The sequence below is a fragment of the Mauremys reevesii genome, linkage group 5 (genome assembly GCF_016161935.1).
Source record: "Mauremys reevesii isolate NIE-2019 linkage group 5, ASM1616193v1, whole genome shotgun sequence".
NCBI classification, from domain to species: Eukaryota; Metazoa; Chordata; order Testudines; family Geoemydidae; genus Mauremys; species Mauremys reevesii.
In genome coordinates this window covers 18,330,303-18,344,653 of record NC_052627.1, presented here as the reverse complement: position 1 = coordinate 18,344,653, position 14,351 = coordinate 18,330,303, and the positions used below count along the sequence as shown (strand labels likewise).

At 39.5% G+C, this 14,351-nt stretch overlaps 1 protein-coding gene across 5 annotated transcripts in view; it reads left to right on the top strand.

Annotated features, from left to right (window-relative positions):
* The window catches only part of LIN54 (lin-54 DREAM MuvB core complex component), a 64,146-nt gene that overhangs the window by 22,643 nt on the left and 27,152 nt on the right, over positions 1-14,351 (top strand). For all 5 annotated transcript variants that reach the window (XM_039541951.1, XM_039541948.1, XM_039541949.1 and 2 more), the window contains exons 2-3: positions 4,640-5,370; positions 13,037-13,157. In XM_039541951.1, the coding sequence (XP_039397885.1) occupies positions 4,681-5,370; positions 13,037-13,157 (811 nt within the window). In that variant the 5' untranslated portion in view covers positions 4,640-4,680. The remainder of the gene's footprint in view (positions 1-4,639; positions 5,371-13,036; positions 13,158-14,351) is intronic.

Below are 14,351 nucleotides of genomic sequence, written 5' to 3'. Positions count from 1 at the left end.
AGTGCTTCTATAGGATTTGCACACTGCGTTGAAGTAGGGTTTTTTTCAGCATTAAGGATCTACCAGCTGTTGTATCTGGCAAAGCTGTTTCATTTTATTTGGCACAAGGCAATGGCTCTGCTGGTCACAAGAGAACGTCACTCATTTTGGGGATTATGTTGAAAGTTTGATGTATACTTTATGTAGCTACTTTTAGATTTATAAAAACTAGCTGCATGCCTGAAATTAACCAACTGCCTTCGGATTGATGTGAGGAAAATTATTTACCGGTGAAAATTGCATTCAGTAAATGAGTTTGAAATTACTTTGGCAAGGTCAAAGGAAATGGGGAAGGATCATAGATGTAATTAACTTTGGTATTTTAAAAATTCTGATTTTTTTTTAACATTTAACTTGTGCTACACAGCTTATTCTATTGATTCTGTAATTTTCATCAAAAGAATCCTATCTACCTTTATTGGTTTGCATTTTTACCAGTGAAAATGTTAATATATACCAAATTATTGTAATGCTATAACAGTTTGTTAGAAATTCATCATATATAAAGTAGTGAATGGGGATCAGGATTTAAATTTACTGAGAGGTTCTTATAGCCACATGTAAATACAAGAAGCCAGGCCATCTCCTTGTTTTTTGCATATCATAGAATATCAGGATTGGAAGGGACCTCAGGAGGTCATCTAGTCCAACCCCCTGCTCCGTGCAGGACCAATCCCCAACTAAATCATCCTAGCCAGGGCTTTGTCAAGCTGGGCCTTAAAAACCTCTAAGGAAGGAGATTCCACCACCTCCCTAGGTAACCCATTCCAGTGCTTCACCACCCTCCTAGTGAAAAAGTTTTTTCTAATATCCAACCTAAACCTCCCCCACTGCAACTTGAGACTATTACTCCTTGTTCTGTCATCTGCTACCACTGAGAACAGTCTAGATCCATCCTCTTTGGAATCCCCTTTCAGATAGTTGAAAGCAGCTATCAAATCTCCCCTCATTCTTCTCTTCTCTAAATAATACCAGTTCCCTCAGCCTCTCCTCATAAGTCATGTGCTCCAGCCCCCTAATCATTTTTGTTGCTCTTCGCTGGACTCTTTCCAATTTTTCCACATCCACAAGGCTCACTGCATTTATCCTTTTTCTCCTATTCCTCTCTCTCTCTTTCTCTTAAAAAGTCATTACAGCCAAAGATGGCAACTTTGGGTACCTTCAAATATGGAAGTATATTTTATTGTATTGGGGTAGCACCGAGGAGCCCTAGTCCTGGACCAGGCCCCCATTGTGTTAGGTGCTGTATAAACACAGAACAGAAAGTTAGGCCCTGCCCCAAGGAGTTTACAATCAAAGTATAAGACAAGAGACTGCAGGTGGATACAGACAGATGGGAGAGCACAAGGAAATGATGAGACCATGTTGGTCAGCATGATAGGTAGTGGTCTTGGCACATCAGTGCTGGATCATTGCTAGCTGATTTTGTATTTTCCTATTCTATGGTAAGTCTTGTCTGATAATTTGGGTTATCTTCTAAGCAGCAGTGTGGCATTATTTTCTAATATGTCCTTACAAGAAGTATTGTTTTCTGTACCAGTAGTTACAAGGCATGGCATCACTACAGACTGTGCTGCCGTCATCCGAGAAGTAAAGTTTTCCAAAGGAGGTATTTCTGGCAGTGACATCAGAGAAATAAATAGTTTTACGTACTTGCCAATAAGTGAGTTGTGTATATGTGGGTGTGCCTGTGGGTCATATGAGTAAATTATCTCACACTAGTAGCTGAAGCTTGGTATAATGTGAGAAATAAAGGCAGCATAATTTATTAATGATGTTAATGTCAGTGCATTATTTTGTCATGTTCTGAGATCCATTTAAAAAAACAATCCCCTTAAAATAAAATGGGTTTAGTGGCTGCAGCTGAGGGGTTACTTAAGTATAGGCATGTGTGTGCATTTATGTTGTGATGCTCTGAGTACTGTTCCCAGACCTAAAGAAGAGCTCTGTGTAAATTCGAAAGCTTGTCTCTTTGACCAAAAGAAGTTGGTCTGAAAAAGATATTACCTCACCCATCTTGTCTCATTCATGTTTCTTTGGAAAAATAATTGGCGCCTGATCCTATGCTGGTTATGTAAGCAAAACAGCTGATGTGGACAGAGCTTCTCTTGGACGAGTGAGAGTTTTGCCTACATGAGGCATAATGCATAACATTTCATCTATTAAAAATAAAGCCTATTTAGAAAAGGAACAGTGCAGCCATATAACTATATGGTAGCTACTAAATCAATCATGTTGCAAAAGGGTTTGTCATTTTAAATGGCTTTTAGTCCTAGAGACTTGTTTACTTTAACCATTTAAACAGCCAGTCACTTTTTAGCTTGGCTTTTTTTAACATTGAAATATTTGTCATCACATACATTACTTCCTTGCTTTAAAAGAGTAGAAAAAATACTTGAAGGAACAAATTTTGAACTTGCAATCTTTGAAATGTGAAACTAGCATCTTATCCACTAGATTCTACGGTCTTTTGTTACTAGCCTAGGGAATTGGTAGGTCTTAAATTAGCTATAGAAAAGTTTCCGATCCCTGATGGCAACAAAAACGTTGATTTTTTTTTTAAGGGCCATAGAATTCCTACAAAGCCTACTTTTGTTCATAACAAGCTGTGTTTGTGATGCCATACAAAAAATTTCCTACACTGTTGCTAAAAATAATAAATAAGGGAGTTTGGTTTAAATACTGGTATGTTAAAAAATTAGCCTTTTCCCAGAACAGGCAAAGAATAAAGTTCTAATGCTAAGTATTGTTATGAAAATTTCCCATCAAGTTTATTATAGAAAACAAACTTGGCTAAAGTCATTAATACCAAGCTCTAGTCTACACTACAAAATTACTGCGCTATAACTACATCGCTCAAGGTTGTGGATTATTCACATTCCTGAGTGATGTAGTTATACCGACCTATAGGTATAACTACATCACTGGTGTAGGTAGTGCTATGTCGGTTGGAGAGTTTCTCCCACCAACGTAGCGACCACCTCTCACAGAGGTGGAATTGTTAAGCTGACAGGAGAGAGCTTTGGGAGAGCTCTCCTGTCAATTTAGCGTGTCTTCACCATAAGCGCTACAGCAGCACACCTGCACCTGTGCTGCTGTAAATCTGTAGTATAGACCTGCCCCAAGATTCTCAGTTCTTAAAGTGTATTTGGTGCGAAACTCTTTGTTAATGATCTGTCAGTTCCGAGCTGCATCATAAAAATGTTTTGTTGATCATCTTTTTCTTGTATAGTTTTCTTACAACATTGTAATGAACAAAAATAAACAGAAACTAGTGGGAACCCCTGACTCTGTTAATTGCTTTCATCATCAGCCGGTCAGCATATAAACTAGATAACATACTGCAGTTTTTCCCTAGCTTCTGTACTTCATGGGTGAATAATCTACAGTTATTCTATGGTCAGTTTGGCTATTATCATAAAATGGTGCAAATTCAGACATACAATGGCACTGTAATCAATAAATGCAACTTCAGCATTTAATCCATGCATTTTAAATCATCCACAACAATAATCCATTAATTATGAATGGGAGTGCTGTAAAAATGGCACCACTGTACTTTGCTCTGCAATGTGCAAACCCAGGTTTGCGAGGGCAAGGTGTTATGGTTGTTACACCCTGAGGTTCAGCGTGAATGTTGTAAATGATAAGAGGGTACATAGTGTGCCCATCCACTACAAGGTGAAAGAAATAAGCTGATGGAAGGAGGCAAATGCTGATCATTGTTGACTGACAATGTTACTTTTTTAATGGGAAGTCCAATATTCATGATTCTGTATCATATTTACAGGAGATTCTGCCATTTTCATTTCCCCCCTCTTCAAGGTTTTTCAAGTTGAGACTCACATATATAGAACCCACTGCTAATTCTGTTTTTTTTTAAGCTTGCTTTTCTTTCTAATCAATTCAGCACACCCTGCTGTGTCCTGCAGATTAGTTCATTTATTCACTGGATGTTTTATATTACAGTCACAATTTGAGGCTCTTTCTTTTCTAATAAGTATAGAACAAGTGAGCTGTGCTTTCCCCCCCGCCCCGTGGGACAACCGAAGCATGAAATCACCCATGGCTTTGAAAAGCAGTACTATTGGCTTGGTTCTCAAATGAGTTGGTGATCAAGTTCAATAGGTAACTAAGTTTGTCACTAAAATAGCTCTGCTTTCCCATGTGCTGTTGCTGAGATCACTGAAATTAATACTCGTAAACAAGTGAACTATTAGCACATTCACTACTTCAAACAACTCCACAGAATGACAGCTTGGTAATGAATGTTGGCATGTGTGACCACTAAAACCATTCATGAACTCTTACATTTTAATTCCTGGCTTTCTCTGGCCTCAGGAGATGTGGGTGTATTGCAATGCTGCTGGAGGAGGTCTGATCTAAATTAGGATTGAAAGGAAATTCAAGTAAAAGTACTAAAGAATCAAGGATAAATTTCACATGAAAATATAGTTCTGCTAAAATTCCTGCACCTCCAGTATTTGTGCACTTACGTTCTTCTATGGTAATACTATTCATGAAGCTTTGCTGAAATGTATGTTGTCATGGAGTTTAATAATTTATGACTTACTAATTGACTTTTTTTTTTTTAATATAGTTGCAGTGCCTGGTCATTGCCTTACTGCCAGAACATCTACGATGGAGGTGGTATCAGCAGAGGTGAACAGCTTACTCCCCGAGGAGATAATGGACACTGGTATAACTCTGATGGAAGATGATAGCATTGAGGCTGTTATTGTGGCGTCACCTATGGGAGAGGCTATTCCTATGGAAACAGAACTGGAAGAAATAGTGAACATAAGCTCAGCCAGTGACTCTGCAGCTACAACCACAGCCACCACAGAGCCAGCTACTGTGCCCAGCAATCACTCAAGCCAAGTTACAGTGAATACCACAATTACAAAAACTGACACTAATGCAACAGTAAAATCTACCTTGCAAAGTGGCCTCCATAAACTTGGTGCTCAGACTCCTGTCACTATCTCAGCCAATCAGATTATTCTGAACAAGGCCACTGATCTTAAACTTGGCAACCAAACTATTAAACAAGAAGGGCAAAAGCTAATTGTGACAACTTTGGGAAAGGCTGGCCAGCCAATTGTCTTAGCACTACCCCACAACCAACTGCCCCAGGCTCAGAAGGCCACAATTCAGGCTCAGGCAGGAGACTCCAAGGTACCTGCCCAGCAGATCAAAGTAGTTACTATTGGAGGGAGGCCAGAGATGAAGCCTGTCGTTGGTGTCTCCTCTTTGACGCCGGGAAGTCAGCTGATAAATACTGCAGCCCAGTCTTCTGTATTACAGACCCAGCAGTTAAAAACAGTACAGGTAAAAGGGGTTGTACTAATGAAACTTTTTTTAAAATAAACCTTTTTTGTCTTAAAACTAAAACTGTTCCCATATTGAAGGTTTGTTTTTGTTGATAGAAATGTGTTTGCATGTGTGTGCACACGCAACCCTCACAATTCACCGTGCGTATATATAGAATATTGCTTCTAGTGTATTCAGTCATATGTGAATGTATTTAAATTGTAAGTTCTTTACATCCAACTACCTTTTGGAAGATTAAGGTTTATCACAGAGTATGTGTCTATGCCATCAGAATGTATTGCAGTGGAGAGAATTCTTCTCTGAGTGTTTCAGTTAATCCCATATACCTTTAGGAAGATTGAACTCTGCAGGGATATTAAGTTTATTTCTTCTAAATCCTTATTTATTTATTTATTTCCGATTGCTGTTACATTTCTAAAGCGCACCAGGCTGAATCTGGAAAAAAGATCTTCCCACAATCATTAGCTGGGGATGGGAAAATAAAACTCAGTCTATATAAAAACAGAATATTTGCTGTGCATGTAAAATGATGGAGCCATATGCAAACCAATTAGAGTGCTAAACTCCCAAATGGATATTTCACAGCAAGCAAACACAAACTATATCATGCAGAACATTTGAGACTATGTATTTTAAAGCACCATACAATCTCAGTGTTATTTTCCAGTGCAGTCTTTTCTCATATTGCTCAGTGCTCAAAGCTGAAGATCAAATGCCTGACTAATGTTGATTTTTAGTGTTTGACTGTTCCCTACCGATTTCTTTTTTACTTCCATTGTTAATGTTGAGGTTGGCAGAATATCTTTAAAAGCGGCTGTGGCTCCTGACTCAGCAACTCAGCACAGGAACATTTAAGAATGGATCAGTTCCTGCCATTTGGCTTGAGTTGTAGAGCTGATGCTGGCAGTTAAAAGAAAGCTAAAGTTAAAAATGCATAAGCTGTGTTGCACTCTCGGGTTGTAGCGTTTATGATTTTCCTCTTGCCTGTGGTATCTCAGACTTGAAAGGCTGCAATTCTTCCTGATTGTCCTCCGCTATTTTCTTGCCTTTAGGAATCCTGAAGGTTTTCCTGATTAATTGATTTATGTCCAATTGCAAGGCCTTAAGAATCACTGCTCTACAAAACGAACTTGCTTTTCCCCTTTGGTTCCTTTTGTAAAATAGATGTAACTGTTTGCATTTGGCTTTTCAAAAGCTACTATTAATGTTTTTTATTAACCCCCCCTACCCCCCATAAAGCTATGCCATCTACATGCATGTTTAATATGTAAGAGATCCATAAGGGTAGATTAGGGCTTAGTGTGGGGATTGTGATCTACTGCAGCAGTTTCTCAGTGAAAGAGGCTGATCATGTGACGCCGAGTCTTTTTTTCAGCTGCTTCTGCAGAGAAGTTTATGTAGTAGTGTCAAAGGTGGACCAGTTGTAGGGGAATCATTCTGGAGAAGAAGAGGAGCAAGTGGCAAACAAGCAAGTGCAGAGAAGCAAGGGGTATAGAGGAGTGGAATGGGTGGGATTGTGGAGAAAAAAATGCAGACCAAGAGTCAACAGTGTGACTAACTGTTTTAAAAACAACAAAGCACTTACTACAACAAAGACAGAAATATATAAACACTTCCCTCTTACTGCTTTTTCCTTGTAAGAAATAATATAACACAGGGATATTACGTCATTGCAAATGGGAGCGAAATCCATGATCCACAAGATCATGAATGTGAGGGAAAGTGTTCTGTGAGGGAAAGATAATCTCACTATTAAGATCTTGTCCACACTTACAAAGTTTGAGAATCCTGATCTAGGAGATTTAATTGTGACAGAAGGAGTCAGGAGATCCAGATTCTCTTTCTGGCTCTGATTAACTTTTCAGTTCCCCTGTGTGTGAAATGGTGATGCCACTCCCCTACCTCAAGGATTTTGTGAGGCTTAATTAATTGATTGGTAAAACCATTTGAGATCCTCCAATGGAAGGCTATGTAAAGTGCTAATAATTTATCTTATTTATTTATTTAAAATGCTGTTTGACTCTGAAAAGTGAATTGATTAAAATCAGCCTGGGATCTGAGAATCTAGTTGTGTTCTTAACTTATATCATCACCGGTATTAAAAGTTGTTCAGATCATGTTAGACCTTCAGTTACACCAGTACAGCCCCACTGTCTTCCAGTTTGGACCTTAAGTAACTGATACAATCCCATTACTTTGCAAAAGGCAAAACTAATTGGAATTCAGTAAAATATTCTATAGAATCTAGGTCCCTCTCTTAGTGCTATGTTGAATCTGCAATGCTACTGAGAGTAAAATGCATTATAAACTTGGGCCTCTTCTATGCTAGGAAAGGTTTTCTATACCAGGAAAAATTCCTAGTGTAGAAGCAACTTATACTGGCAAAAGAGAGCTTTTGACGATATAACTTATACCAGTTCTCCAGCTGAAATAAACTATACGAACAAGTATGATGTGATAAATGCATCTATTCCAGTGCTTTTGCCAGCATAAAAATATAATAAAAAAATCACACCCCAGCCCCCATTACTATACCAGCTAAAGTTTTGAGTGTAGATCTGGCCTTACTCATTGCCTCTTTCTAATCTCATGCCCAACCCCATCTCCACTCCAATTGCTAAATTAGCCTAAATGAATTTGTCTTGCTGTGATAACTGGCAGAGCCAATAGCTTGCAATAGAGATTTCAGTCTCCTGTGCCAGGGCTATTTTGGCAAAGCAAATCTTTTAAGCCACCTCAATGGTATCTTCTCTTCAAATTAAAAACCACCCTTCTCTCCTCTCCCTCCCTGCTCCAAACCCTGCTCCCTGAACCTGTTTCTTCAAGCTCAGTCATCTTTCCTGAAAAATGGCTGTGGTACTTCTCTTCACCTTTGCTCTGTCACATCTCCAGATTTGATATGACAGAATACTGTGTATAGATTAGCTGTATTTGCATGTATAGGTCAGAATCATCTAGCATATTCTTGTATAAGCATATTCTAATCTAACAGATAAGGGCAAAATCTGCCTTTAGATACATGCATGCTGTTCCCACTGAGCTGTGAGTGCACATCCCAGGACAGAATTTGACCCTTACTGTAAATAAAGACACTTGCAAAGCAGCCTGTTTGTATTCTCTCAGGAGCAGAGAGCTGTATGCATTTATCTTGTGATATTGCCACATTTCCTTAGGGGAGAGCTGCTTGCAGGGAAGATTCTTCACACTCCAGTTCAAAGAAACTAGTAGGACTGGTCAGAAACTTCACTGGAAAATACTAGTTCAGGGGTTGGCAACCTTTCAGAAGTGGTATGCCGAGTCTTCATTATTCACTCTAGTTTAAGGTTTCGCGTGCCAGTAATACATTTTAACATTTTTAGAAGGTCTCTTTCTATAAGTCTATAATATATAACTATACCAGGGGTAGGCAACCTATGGCACGCGTGCCGAAGGCAGCACGCGAGCTGATTTTCAGTGGCACTCACATTGCCCAAGTCCTGGCCACTGGTCCTGGGGGCTCTGCATTTTAATTTAGTTTTAAATGAAGCATCTTAAACATTTTAAAAACCTTATTTACTTTACGTACAACAATAGTTTAGTTATATATTATAGACTTATAGAAAGAGATTTTCTAAAAACGTTGAAATGTATTACTGGCACGCGAAACCTTAAATTAGAGTGAATAAATGAAGACGCGGCACACCACTTCTGAAAGGTTGCCGAGCCCTGAACTAAACTATTGTTGTATGTAAAGTAAATAAGGTTTTAAAAATGTTTAAGAAGCTTCATTTAAAATTAAATTAAAATGCAGAGCCCCCTGGACCGGTGGCCAGGACCTGGGCAGTGTGAGTGCCACTGAAAATCAGCTTGTGTGTCGCCTTTGGCACGCGTGCTATAGGTTGCCTATCCCTGTACTAGTTCATCAAACTTGAAATTTCTTGCGAAAGCAAGTTGGGTTTGATGAACTTTAGCTGAATCAGAGGCAGGGTTCTGTCAGAAACCTGCCTGGTTCCCTGCCTGCTGTGGAGCTGGAGGCCCTGGAAGCCTTAGCTCTGACCAGGGTTCAATTCCCAGCTCCGCCTCAGGGAATATGGAAGTGCCGGGCTGGGCTCCCGAGTTCCGGGGTCTGCAGCTCCAGGGCAACCCCCCATGCTGGCTGCCCCAGACTGGGAACCACAGGACTTCCAGACTGCCGGGCCGGCTGGGTATTGGGATGCCCTGGAAGCTCTTTGGTTCCTGGTCTGGGGCAGTCCACATGGCAGGGCTGCTCTACAGCTACAGAACCTGGGAGCCCTGGGTAGCTGCTGAGTAAAATGGACATTCTTGTCAGACACAAGTAAATAGAATTAGTTGCAATCTGTTTCTGCTGCAATTATCCCCTCCTGCTCCCCACTCTGTTCCTGATCTCCCCACTACCCAGGCTTGCAACCCCTTGCTTCGCAAAGGAAAACAACCACCACCAAAACGCTGGTTCGAGTGTTCCTAAAATATTTCACATGAGCAGCAGCCTGATTGATATATGGCAGTGCTTTAAAACGAGATGAATCACTATTGATTAGTAATACCTAATGTCATCGCAAACAAAGGTGTTCCTGCTAGACGTGGATTGTATGCTGGACTAGCTTGACTTTTTGACATCACTTGTCACTTCAGAGAGTAAAAGTGACTGAATTATTGTAATAGTCCAGAGCAGGTGCGACTGATTTCTGACAGGGCAGAGACAATTTCAGGGGGTGTATTAGTAGACAGATATTTACTGTTACAGGTGTGTGTGCATTTATGATACTTTTTTAAATTGTATAAGCAATTTTACTGAAAAATATCTCTTTAAAACAAATGTATTTTATGATTTTAAACATATCTATTGTAGTATCTATTATTAGAGCTAACTCTTAACTTTCATTAAATCTACACGCTACACAATTATATGCTGCAATGTAGATGAGATTTGCTCTTTCCAAACAATTAAATACAATGTACTAATAATATTTTTTTCTCTCAAACTTCTGTTGACTGTTTTCTGTCTCCCTTATGTTCTAACAAACTTTCATTTGGGCTAATAGTAAATTTTGCCTCATTTTAAGGCTCTAAAACGATATGAGCTGCATACTGTATTATAGTCTATATTTTCTTTCCACATTTTTTAAAGATATTTCGATCTTTTGGTTCTGTACTTTCTGAAACTGAAGAGAAAATCAGTGCCAAGGCATAGAGTAGTATGTACAGTATATGTGAGGAGAATAAATCTCCAGGCCACGGCTGGACTTGATCCACGGACTGAATAAGGTAGAGCTTTTCTCTCTGGAATAATTTTGCACTGCAGCGCAGAGGAGTGCATGGTTTCCATTAAATGAGATCTGTTTTCTAGCTGTGTCTGGTTTTAAAACCATCTTCCCTTAGCTGCTGTTGGCTGAGTATCGCTGAGGGAGGACAGAGGCACAGTTTGTTTTACTAGGGAGGTTTCATTGTCAAGACAGTAAGACTAAATTCCTTGAAAAGGACGGCAGCCAATGTGCTAGGATGATTCTCTAGACAGTTACAGGCCTAATGCCTCCCACAGCCATCACTAGATGTGAGCACTGACTCCCCCAGTGGTGCTGTCTGTATAACTCCTATCACAGAGTACACTGCTGTGATCTGAAATGACCCAACTGCTAGTTCTTGTTTGAAGGTCTTGGAGCTGATGGTGTGCTGATGCAGATCAATTTTAAAACGGCAGCATTTCTTAAAAACAAAACACTATGGGTTCTTTTAGTCAGTGATTACTATAACTAGGGTTTTCTATAGGAGATCACAGAAACTAGCCCACTTGGCAATAACTTCCTCTGAACGGCCTCTTTACTGTGGCCATATAAAATCATAATTTACATATCCAAATCCTTGCAGTGTTTACAGATTTTATTCTCTGTAGGTTACTCTAGAGTGAAATGTAATTGTGGTTTTGATCCCAAGTTTTAGGGCCTGATTCTCTACTCTGCTGTCAGTTTTATGGTGTGGCAACTCCATTCAAGTCACTGGAATTACACTCATGTAAATCTGGTGGTGTTGAGTGGGAAAAATAAACTTCTAATCTACCACACTGGTAATTGTCAGGGCTGACTTTTGGTCAGAGTACCTAATAGGGGAGCCAAAATTTTTCTCCAATCAACTTGGCTCACTTCCAAAACCATATAATTAGGAGGGGATGTTCTGAAAGCTGGAAATGGCATTCTTACCGCAAGGTGTTTCACCACTGACACACTCCAGCTTCATTACCTCTTTCCACCACATGACTATTTGGGGGTGGGCTGAAAGATCCCAGGGGCTTTGAACATCCTGTTTGTATGTTTTCTCATCCCAAGGTGAGATGTGAGGGATTGGGAGATTGTAGGATTCTTTTACCCCATTGGCAGAAATGGGGGAGGGGGGAAGGCTAAAGAGGAACTAGACCATGACCTTGTAACTTAAGGGACAACTGGATAGAGATGCGGTCTGCTCTCCCACTGTCACCCAATCTGCCTTTCGGTATTTGGGGACCAGCAACCAGCCCATTCTTCCTCCAAAAGGTCCTCTTATCCCTCCACAATTCCCCTTCTGTTCATTTAGAGTATATGCCCTCCTGACCCTTGCTCGCACACAGTGCCCAGAAGCTAAAGGTAGAGCCATCCCTACTTGCCATATCTAGAATACAGAGGCCGTGGGCCTCAATTTATACCTGCTGACTGGTAACAGACAGCTGTAGGGAGCTTTTGTGGCTAGCAAATTAAAATATATCCTAGTGACTGGAAGAAGGTATCTTAATTCTAAATCAGTAACCCACAACTCTTTGCCAGCTGACTACCAGTATCAGATTTGATCCCTGTGACTAACACAACCTAGAGTTCTGTTGAGGAGGTCAGGTTTTTATTTCCATAAATTGGATGGGGAGATGAAAGGCTTGTTTATAAATCTTCAATTCGACCTGAACTCCCTCAACCAGCTAAAATTACCTGTCTCTTATCAAGCCATATTTTGGAAGACTTGGATCAGTCTTCACAGGTATGGAAGGTTCACTGCAGAAAAAAAGTACCCTTCGTTTCTGTGTACAGAACATTTGCAGCTATTTAAAAGTAAGTGTCAAAAGTTCCCAGAGATTGATAGCGTTTTCTTACAACAGATGCTGAACATGGTTTCCCCATCACCAGCTTTGCGGTAGAAGTGTGCTTTCAGGTTGGGATAGATGGACTAACACTTCCAAAACACAGTTTCCTTCAATGACTCAGACTTGGAATAAATACCTTGTTTGAAATTTTGTAACTTTTTAAAAATCACGCACTTCTGTATCCGCAAATATGCTCCAACTTCTTAAATAAAACTGGGTGAGTGTAGAAACAATTTTAGGACTTCTGCCCGAGGATCTTTTGTGACCAGACATATTTTGGAAGAGATTCACTCTATCTGGAAAAGAAATACTGTGGCTATGCTGCACCTTTGTTTACTTTGCAGGCTGACCAAATGGCACTAATGACAAGCTAATTCTCTCCCTAGGGAAAAATTGGGGTGTGAGTGGGAGGGAAACAACAGCAGAATATTATGGATGAATCACTTCTTCTCAATTATATGTGTGTTGTCCCCTCCCCTTTATTATGAACCTAGCAAAACTGTATTTCAAATCCCAACTCTATGAGGTTATTTTAAAATTCTTTTCTCTCTCTCCCTCTTTCAGATTGCTAAGAAGACCCGAACACCAACTTCTGGCCCAGTAATCACCAAGCTGATCTTTGCAAAACCAATTAATAGCAAAGCGGTTACAGGACAGACAACTCAAGTGTCACCAGTCATTGCAGGTTGTACTTCTTTATGACTTGTTTTGCTGTGCTGTTTTTCAAGGGCTGTGGAATGAAATGGTGATACTGAATAAAAATCTTGCAGTTCACTTACTGTAGCTTTTGATGTTATGTGAAGTGCATCACATTTCAGAATTTTAGAAGTTTAAAAGAACTTATAGCTAATATGTAGCTGCTTAAGATGGCACACCACACCTTCACGATTTTATTTTTATATCAAACCTCAGTCATTCAGATTGCTAGCTGTGAAAGTATTTGCATACTAATAAGCTTTAAAATTGCTAATAAAAACTAAATAGATCAGATATGGATAATACAGTATTTATTTTTATGCAATTCACAAAAGCTATCCAAGACTCAAAGTACTTTGAAATTATGTTAAACACACAATCATGTGTATAAGAAGGAAATTGCACCTTATTAATAACATTGGCTCTCTTTGGCTAAAGCCTGGAATGATGTCTCTGAGACAGTGGGAATGAATTAGGTCAATAAGTGTATATCGATGTAGATCATCAGCAGGTGTGTTGGGTCACACTTCCTTATTTTAAAATCCTATGCTGTATAATGCAGGGACACAATCAACTTTAAGCTACTTTTTAAACTCTTAAGGCTTCAAGTCTTGCACCTGTCCTGGAGTACCGCTGCCAGTTTTTATGGTTGTACAAGTTCACCTTCTGTATTTTCTTAAGATGCTTTTCTTTTCCCTGATGCTATGTGGAAAAAGTCCTCTCAGAAAAAATGGACTGACTGATTCACTGTGCAGAAAGTGCTAGCAAATGTGTAAAGTGAATGAACTGAAAAAAGAAAGCAAATTATTTTTTCCTCTAATATTTTCCATGTATTGTAATTGTAAATGTTACTTGTTGCAGACGGTATTCTCAGACAGAAATGTGACTTTAAAGCTTACAGTGCCCCTTTAATGAAATTGTATGGCGTGTCCATGTATAGGTGCTTACCTTCATAGAAATGTCTATAAATATAAACAAACATGACGAGAAATGATTTTCTACTTTGGGAAATAATCAGCTTGGTTTTGCCCTCTCCATTTTGTACTTTCAGCTCTTCTAGACCAGTGGTTCTCAGGCTGTGGTCTGCAGACCATGTCTAAGGGGTCCGTGAAAGACTTAGACTGAAAACTGATTGAACAGAATTCAACTATATATAATGCAGAGAGCAGATTTCCAAAGGGGT